At 38.3% G+C, this 10,184-nt stretch overlaps 1 protein-coding gene across 3 annotated transcripts in view; it reads left to right on the top strand.

Annotated features, from left to right (window-relative positions):
- The first annotated feature begins 5,554 nt into the window (after positions 1-5,554).
- Positions 5,555-10,184, top strand: part of LOC139755347 (tyrosine-protein phosphatase non-receptor type 2-like) — a 109,408-nt gene continuing 104,778 nt past the window's right edge. Inside the window, exon 1 of one of the 3 annotated variants that reach the window (XM_071673515.1) lies at positions 5,555-5,740. In XM_071673515.1, the coding sequence (XP_071529616.1) occupies positions 5,657-5,740 (84 nt within the window). In that variant the 5' untranslated portion in view covers positions 5,555-5,656. The remainder of the gene's footprint in view (positions 5,741-10,184) is intronic. The other 2 variants (XR_011714084.1, XM_071673516.1) reach the window with 2 other exon arrangements.

The raw sequence follows: 10,184 nt of genomic DNA, 5'->3' as shown, positions 1-10,184 counted from the left end.
TATATATATATATATATATTTTTTTTTTTTTTTTTTCTTTCAAACTATTCGCCATTTCCCGCATTAGCGAGGTAGCGTTAAGAACAGAGGACTGGGCCTTTGAGGGAATACCCTCACCTGGCCCAATTCTCTGTTCCTTCTTTTGGAAAAAAGAAAAAAAAAAAAAAAAACGAGAGGGGAGGATTTCCAGCCCCCCGCTCCCTCCCCTTTTAGTCGCCTTCTACGACACGCAGGGAATACGTGGGAAGTATTCTTAATCCCCTATCCCCAGGGATAATATATATATATATATATATATATATATATATATATATATATATATATATATATATATATATATATATATATGAGTGTATAGGTTAACATGTTCAACATCAAATGATAATAACAGTAGTGATAAATCTCTGTCAAGCACTTCAGGTTATAATCTACGTGCACAAGGGATTCAGAGCTAAACAATGAAACAGAATCAGTATTCTGTATACAAGCAGATGCGAGCAGGTTTACGGAGGAGTTACAACACCCATACCAACCGAGGCCAGGCAACATAAACACTGTGGGGAACAAGCCTAGAGCAGTCCAACTTTATTCTGCTAGAATCAGGATACTGAAGGCAGCTAGGGAGTCTGGCTGCACCTGTGCGATGGTCAATCATCTTAATCTGTGAAACACTATCTTGAGTTACAGCAATGAGTAGCTGAACACAACAAAGGATTTCGAACTATATAAAAAAGAGGAATGTCGTGGAGTTTGCATTACATCTGGAAGCATGTAATAAACACTTAAGAATACCACTGTAAGCCCGTCTACATACACTATACACTCACAAGTCAGTTGAGACAAGTCTACCAGTACCGATGTTACGGTAATTTTTCTTGGAACAGAGCCTTATCTTGAATTATCATTTTTATCGCTACTTCTCAGTGTGTGCGTATATATATATATATATATATATATATATATATATATATATATATATATATATATATATATATATGTCAGTATGGGAAAGCGTCATGTGACCGTATCTCTAGTTCCACGAATATGTGGTATACCCTTACTCGCTGGGTTTCCTCGAACTGTATTTTTGGCATCGACCGGAGTGTTGTGGCTCCACGTAAACACTAGCAACCATGCCGCTCAACGGCCCTCTCTGCAACCTAGTTTTGCTACTAACTTGACAATAATATTTGTAAATGGAATGCTAGTTACGTATAACTGTAGTTAACGCGGTCTCATAAGAATAATCCTCATAACTACATAGTTTGAAAGAATTATATTCCATGTTTGTCGAGGAAAATAGAAAATGGATACACATACACTGTATCTCTCCCAACCCATTTATAATGTTTCTTATCCATAAAGGAACAGTGGAACACTAATGTATTTCATCCTTACTGTGAGATACCTGAAAACACCCTGTATGTTTATCCATATATGGTCTGAGGTCGATTGTTGAATGATAGTTTGAATAATTGTCAACAAGTTTTAAAGTTCACTATCTGAATGAATGTCAGATCTTACATCAATGGAATCGTATGTAGTTGTTCTGTTGACTAGCTCTGCCTGTTTCTGTCGTTAGGTTGAGCTGTTTCTTGTGGACTCTGCTTAAAATTGCACGTTAACGCAGTTATGTCTCGTCTTAAGCACATTTGGCCGTTCGCTAGCCAGTCTTGGTCCAGCTGATATTCATTATACACACACTCCACCTTATCGGTGGCTGAACTCGTACATCTCTCATGCCTCACTGAGAACTAACACAGAGGCATTTGAATTGCCTGATTCATGAAGTATCTCATCCTATACAAAATCACCCATGAATATAGTTTGACAGCTGTAGCACAGAGACAGAGTTTGTGTGGTGAGTAATACTGTGAGCATATAGAGATCTGTCTTTACAGATTACGATATTTTGGCAACGGTGTTTTGTATTCAGAGACCAAGCTGAAACAGCAAGCTGCGTCTGTGGGGCGTAAAGCATCATTCTGCTGTGGTAGTCTCGTAGAATCCTGGCACGATATGCATGAAAGAAGGGGACCTGTTGATTACAACTTCTAATGTCTTACAATATCTAATTCATTCTTGCATAATTGTCTCACATATTCCATGAACATCAACTAGACATTCATTCAAGTTGGAGTGTTAAGAGAGAGACATGGTGAAAATGTGGTTGTGGCTTACTCAGGCAGAAACACTGGGTACCCAAAGTCAACTGTACGTACGTATATGTATGAAGTTAAATGTACACGGTTAAGAGAAATGGTAACATGAATAGAAATACACAATAATAAAGACAGATGACAAGGTAGTCAAGACATTACCCTCGTGTAACACGTATAAATTTCCGATTCTTCGCTTTGCTTGCCTTTCCCTGATCACTTCTTGTCCTCACCTGTATATCCCAGCGATCCATATCGACACTACGGGCTTCCTAACACATAGTCAACGACAATTATTGTACTTTGCACGACTTAACAATCGGTAAGGATTCTGCCTTGATCAGTTGTTGGTAACCACTAAACTTAATAGCATACATGCCCATACCGTGATTTACAGTTTCGTACATTTCTAGAAACATTTTCGTTGCAGTGTCGTTCTTATATTCAGTTGTATGTACATCAGGGATTCATTTTTGTTGGCATAAAAAAGGCCAGTGGTGACCAATGCCGTCGGTCACCTTCGCTTTCTGTGCAATGGTTTCTGAAATCCTTGATGCATCGCTTCAATCTGACATTAAGGGACAGGAAAGACACTCTCCTTAACTTTTCTTATCCTCTTTCGCCTCTCCTTCTTTTCCCACAAATCCTTTTCCTCTCTAAGAGCAAGTGTTTCATTTCAAACGAGTCAACCTACTTTTTCTTCACATATTCATTAACATACATAATGGCACAGCAGCGTCAGAAGCTACGCAGTAAAAATGTTTGAAAATAAATCAGATAAATACCGATGTCCAACTGCAACTGACTTTTACTTGTTCGTCCATAGTAACAGACTTTACTTGATCGCCCTTACTAACAGACTTGATTTGCTCATCCGTCTTTGTTTTTATGGATTTTCTCGTAAATCATCTATTTGTCTTTCTGTTCTTTCATTAAGTTCTTTGTTTCTCTCGTACTACCACAGAGCCTTCAAAGGACCCGATGATCTGTTGCGGTTTACATAACTTTATTGGCCATTGCGTTTCTCTGTCTCTTCTTCCCTTTTCTCCACTTCCTCTTCCGCTACTCCTTCCTACCTTCCACTTCATATTTATGCTTTCCTCATGCTTCCTTTTTATCTTGCTCTTTCCCCTCTCCTTTTCTTTTTCATTCTTCTGCCCATGTAATATCACCTTCGCTCTCCACATACAGAAGAAATCGTTTCATCAGCTGTTACATGAGTCAAAGCCTGTTTCACTACCACTGCATGATTTATTTATTTAAACAAAAATATCAGTTTTACCGTGAAAACGAAGAACATTCAAGCAGTGACAGCACATTTGGAAGTCTCATATAATGTAATACGACAAACGCTCGCACATGTTCATCTGCCGTATTCAAGTGTGCAGTTATCAACACGTGGCACAATTCCTCTCCTGTGACTAATCGCTTGTGGCAGCAACCAACTGCAAAAGAAATTCTATTCTTGGCGCCAATGGAATTTGGAATGTAACCATTAACGTAATTATGATCAAAGATCTTACCACCACAAACAGACCCATACTTCTTGTGTCATCACGGAGGCAGATCCAGGCATTAGTTCAGACTTTTCTAACTAAACTTAGATCTAAGCTTCCCTTACCATCACAAGCACATATCTAACTTTCTCTTCCTGTCATAAACATAATTCTAAGCTTCCCTTATCATCACAAGCCCATATTTAAGCTTTTCTTACCATCATAGACATAAATCTAAGCCTCCCTTACCTCTCAGGCACATACAATACCTTCTCTTACCATCATAAACATAAATCTATGCTTCCCTTACCTCACAAGCACATATATTAGTTTAACTTACCATCATGAAAAATCTAAGCTTCCCTTACCATCACGAACACATAATCATTTCTTCCCATCACAGACTAGATCCAGACTTCTTTGACCATCACGAACACATCCCTCATGGAGTATAAGCAGGGTAGTTAACATTTTCCTTCAGGTCGTTAAGAATGGCAACTAGAATGTGTTAGCTACTCCTCGTGCTGTACTTTAAGGTTCCCTGTGGCAAGGATCTCAACTTGAGTTTCAGAGGATGACACGGCCTCGTAACAGGAATTCATATGCCCGAAACTTGCGTTAGACTTTGTAGAAACAGAACAGTAGGCGTAACAGATAAAAACACTGGTGCCTGATCAAGAAAATAAGCTTGATGAGATTAAGGTTTGGGCCCCAGCTGCAACAGAATGACAGAGTGGAAGTAATGGAAATCAAATACCTGAGGATAATATGTGAAGTAGCGTTGATCATGTAATGAATGACAGGTTTTACATGAGACGTGTTGCAGTAAGGAGGACGGGCCTCTGGCTTCGTTCCATTATACAACACGGATTCCGGTGGAGAAAAGTTTCTGCAAATATCGTTTCACACAACTATCAGAACAGACTAGTGAAGCGACCAATATTAAACGCAAGAAGCTCTCCAGGGTCGTGGAAGAGATTATATCATTCGCCATTTCAAACTTTTGGCAAAGGGTTGGGTTTAAACAATCAACTTTACCCAAACATCGACCCGGGAACGGCAGACCCCCAACCCTAGCCTACCTCAACGTAAACTTAACCTACCTCAAAGTAATCCTTGGCCTTAACTTAGTTAAATGTGGAGCAAAGGAAAATTGATTGAAAATAAGTTACCCGACAATATTAGACTCACTGCTGCCGATTGGTCAGCAAATTATCCAATTGTCTCTGTCTCGTCGTAAACAATTAGGAGCATATTGATATGATTTCATCGTAATTTCTGAGTTTTCTTTGACGCTCAGTATGTTTACCAGAACATTTGAAAACCTATGAAGCATTTCTTCATGCAATGATTTAGTGATAATGATAAATATCTACCGAACAAGGTCATCGTTATTCAAACGGTACATTTGCAAAAAATAAAAAACATTCACTGAACTGATAAACCTTCATTCGCAGCTGAGGCCTCAGATGGCTAATTTTTTCTCTAATAAGAACTACAGTACCAAGAAAGCATGACGTACTTGACAAGTTGATAACTAACATGTAGCACAACGGGCTTAAGGATCAACATATCTTGGTACGTGTTGATTGAGGCATCTCCCCAGACGATATACCTATGTATCTATTTTTTTCTGGAGATCAGTTGTATGACTCTTTTTTTTTACTTCTAATCCCATCCTACTTATGACGGAAAATATAGAGACTTAATTAATAAAAGCAACATTTGTCAATGAAAGGGAAACTGCATAGAACAACGCACGAAAGTGGATGAAATGCGCTAAGATTTCGTCACAATTTTTCCTTCGGAAGTTTACTACAAAAGCGAAATAAAATTAAAAATTGTTAAACATTTGTGTGATGGTATAATACGAGTTGAATACAGTTGATGATATGTTGTCCATGTTCTTTTCAGAAGAGTGTGCAGTAGATTCCCAGGGAAGAGCGTTGGACAGGAGGATTGTTGTGGTGATATGTCGAGTCTTGGAGCGGTGGCCGCAAAATGACGGATCATTGTCAAATAGAGGCCATAGAAAGTGAATGTAGACAAATAGAAGTCAGTGATGCATGGAATCAAGTATATCAGGTGCGGTACTGATCATATTTGTGAAATTTTAGCGGGAAAAATCAGTGAGAGGAGGGAAATGGCTAAAAGGAAAGTGGTCTTCAACTGGTTGGCAAAGCCACCTGAGTGTTTACAGGTCGTGAATGGAGGGTGTTAGGCGTCGAGGGAGACGTTGTTTCCTCCTATTGATGCTTATTCTCTGTGATAAGAAGACGGAAACCATGGCTTTGGCCAGTGAATGTTATAGTGAAATATTTACAAGAAGCATGGCGTTCAGAGTATATTGGCTTTGGTGGATGGAGGGACAACTGTAGGAGTAGTGGGCTCTTGGATGTCTATTCTTCATTAAGTATAGGACCTTAGTTTTGAAATGTGAACAGAAGCTTGTAATAACGGCTGCTGGAACTTTTGTGTGCTGTTGTAAGAGCAGTGATTATTTTGGAATTGATAGGCTTCATTGTGATCAGCAACTGATCTTGTTTTCTGCTCAAGGTGACTAGGGTTAGCAGGTTAACTTTCAGATTTACTTAGGTAGAAATGATAAGGCTTTTGGTGACGGAAGAGAAGTTATGATTATTCATTGCTGATGGAAATCGGACACCTCTACTGGTAAACATTTAGATGCATGAAGCATTGAATATAAGGGGATTCTCTAAATAAGGATATCCATCAAAATCCAGAGGATTGGAGTATTTTGGGTGAAATGCACCTAGAATACTAAAGGAGACCTGGTGTATTAATGGAGTTATGTTTATATTAGCTGTTTCTTGCCTGTATGTATTTTTATGATTTTGTTTTGCAACTTCCATCCCAGTGATGTGATGCTGAACTTTCTGCTGAGTAGTGGTAAGTGATACATAAGTTATCCTATCCTGACCAGCTAAACCGGGTAGCCTAATCAACCTCGGCTATTGTAAAACTGTTGCTGGTACTGTAGCAAATTTTAGTGCATGATCATTTTAGGATTACCAGTTATAACTTATGTGGAGGAGAAGCATATGACTGGACTCTTTCATCACAACAAATATGCTATAGATCAGGGGAGCATTATTTGTTACATAATTTCCCCCATATAAAGTGATATAAAGAGTATGATGGCTAGTTATATTGTGTGGTAAAACTAAGTAAAACTGTAGTAATAGTCAGCAGACCCTATGAAATCCTTACCAAAGTTCAATGAGAGGCTGGTATTCAGCTTAATATTTGGTGGTGTACTTATACTATATTGAATTCTTGAATTTGTAGGAAGTAAACATACACATCAGACAAAATTCCCTGCAGCTGAATGCAAATTGTTTCATAATCACATTTCTTTTTAAAACAAATACTGAAAATATTGTAAATTCTGAAAATGCTGTGGTTGTGTGCAGGCATTCCTGTTTGAGCACTTGATATTGCTTGATACATATGTAGTTTTGTAAATGAAGCATTAAGAATCAGTCAGTGAAGCTTAAATAATTGTCTGAACTTATATTAAGGATTGGAAGTAAAGGCAATTGTGTCTTTTGGATTTCAGTAATTAATGTTTTATAAAGGGGTCGGCAGCTACAATTAGGGCTGGCTGTCAGTCAACAAAAAGTATACATAGGCACTAGTGGACACAACTTTGGGACGTTTTAGAGATATAGTGATACAAAATGATTAAGGAAAAATATTCAATCATTTTTACATGTGGCACCATACTTCATGTGAGGTCAGTTGGTGTTCTTTAGATATCTGATGAGTAATGATCAGGACACACTACTGGTATTGCAGGGTATGGAGTAATGTTGCTAAAAGAATTCGGAATCATGTTACAAAGATGGAACAAAGACAGTAAAATGAAAAACATATTTTTTGAACTAGATAAAGATTCATTTGGAAAGTATGAAGAGATTGATGAGCAGTTAAAGGAAATTAAGGATAAGATAAAATGGGAAAGAAAATTTAAGGAGCTCTTGCATGGATACTTTGAGAAACAAGGCAAAACCTTACTGTATGTGAGGAAAGCAGAAGTTAGATTTCTTGTGCAAGTTTTGATGGAAAAAACTGCTTGGCAAATTCAGAGCATGATAGGGAGAAAGATAACGATATTGTTGTAAATGGTGTGCCAGAGTGTGAAAAAGGACATGAATCGTGGCTTTAGGGCAGAAAAATTAAGACATGGTAAAGCAGCTTTTATAGAAATCTGTTTTGTAATAGAAGTTCATTGATACATGGATATCAATTAGAATTTAAAAAGAACTGGGAAGCGTAATGGGTGCTCATCAGGCAGAGGCAGATTAAGTACTGCCATGAAATTGAAGCATGAGTCTTCATGGGTAAATATCCTTCTAGAGGCATCACTCTGCTAGCTTAAGTATCTGACTGGAAATGTTAAGGAGTCAGTAAAGTATGACATAGGTATTCTGAAAGATTTAAAATTTTTTTAAGGGTTTAGGGATGGATTATGGGGGCAGTACTGATGATTAAGGGTTATAGGTTAAATCTTCTAGTGCAGCACTATTCAGTAAATAAAAAGAAAATTTCATTTTGCTAGCCATTTGAAAGTTATTTTTGCTTGAACATATATTGCTATGATAATATTATTGTAATAAAACTTTACTTAGCTCCATATGTGTGATGATTTTTCCGGTAAATATATGTCCAGGTTGCAACTCTGCCAGCCTTACAGTGTTTCCTTCCTTTTACTTTTACTCTGCAATTACTTTATAGTTTCATGTTATATGCTCTGTGTTTTTTACTGTAAATATGTACATTTTCCACAACTTTCCTGACAGCCTGCATTGATATACTGTCCTCAACATTTTGATGGATATGGATCAGTTGAGTGGAAAAAATATTGGCAGAAGATATGTAAACATTGTCTGAGTTAAAAATGACTATTTTCTGATTCTTTTTTCCCAACATACACTACCTGTGATGTTTGAAAACCCCGGACTGTATGTAAAACACTTGCAGTCAACTGTTAGAGGCCTACTGCACCATATATGGTGCTACAGTGATAGTGAAACCAGTGATGTCCCTGATGATGCAAAGTCTGGACAGAAGTAAAATTGATAATGTTCACAAAAATGGCATATTTGACACCAGCTTAAATAAACATGTAGTTAAGAGTCCTTGGAAGATTGATCAAAGAAGACACTCTAGAGCAGCTGGTCAAACAGCTACATAAATGAAGGGCAGTGAGTGGTGGGATGAACTAAGATTGTTAGTGAAAGAAGAGAGAGGCATTTGGATGATTTTTGTAGGGAAGTAGTGCAAATGACTGGGAAATGTATAAAAGAAAGTGGCAGGGGGTCAAGAAAAAGGTGCAAGAGGTGAAAAAGAGGACAAATGAGAGTTGGGGTGAGACAGTATCATTAAATTTTAGGGAGAATGATATGATGTTTTGGAAGGAGGTAAATAAACTGTGTAAGACGAGAACAATGGGAACATCGTTGAAGGGGGCTAATGGGGAGGTAGTAACAAGTAATGGTGAAGTAAGAAGGAGATGGAGTAAGTATTTTGAAGATTTGTTAAATGTGTTTGATGATGTAGGGTGTTTTGGTCGAGGTGGTGTGTGACGTGAGAGGGTCAGGGAGAATGGTTTGGTAAACAGAGAAGAGGTAGTGAAAGCTCTGCGGAAGATGAAAACTGGCAAGGCAACGGGTTTGGATGGTATTGCAGTGGAATTTATTGAAAAAGGGGGTGGTAGGTTGGGAAGGGTATTCAATGTATGTATGGTTTATGGTGAAGTGTGTCGGCAAGGTAGTGCCAGGAAAACAAACAAGATAGGCCACATTTATTCACACTCAGTCTCTGACTGTCATTTGTAATGGAACATATGAAAAATTAATCAGAATATTGTGTGAGTTCAACCTTGTATTCCATTTTATTGTTTTTATTATTATTATTTTGCTTTGTCGCTGTCTCCCGCGTTAACGAGGTAGCGCAAGGAAACAGACGAAAGAATGGCCCAACCCACCCACATACACATGTATATACATACACGTCCACACACAGCACATATACATACCTATACATCTCAATGTATACATATATATACATACACAGACATATGCATATATACCCATGTACATAATTCATACTGTCTGCCTTTATTCATTCCCATTGCCACCCCACCACACATGGAATAACAATACCCTCCCCCCTCATGTGTGTGAGGTAGCGCTAGGAAAAGACAACAAAGGCCCCATTCGTTCACACTCAGTCTCTAGCTGTCATGTAATAATGCACCGAAACCACATCTCCCTCTCCACATCCAGGCCCCACAGAACTTTCCATGGTTTACCCCAGACGCTTCACATGCCCTGGTTCAATCCATTGACAGCACGTCGACCCAAGTATACCACATTGTTCCAATTCATTCTATTCCTTGCACACCTTTCACCCTCCTACATGTTCAGGCCGCGATCACTCAAATTCTTTTTCACTCCATCTTTCCACCTCCAATTTGGTCTCCCACTTCTCGTTCCCTCCACCT

Source organism: Panulirus ornatus, chromosome 19 (genome assembly GCF_036320965.1).
Source record: "Panulirus ornatus isolate Po-2019 chromosome 19, ASM3632096v1, whole genome shotgun sequence".
Classification (NCBI taxonomy): domain Eukaryota; kingdom Metazoa; phylum Arthropoda; class Malacostraca; order Decapoda; family Palinuridae; genus Panulirus; species Panulirus ornatus.
The sequence above is the reverse complement of the archived record's forward strand: the minus strand, read 5'-3'. Positions and strand labels throughout refer to the sequence as shown.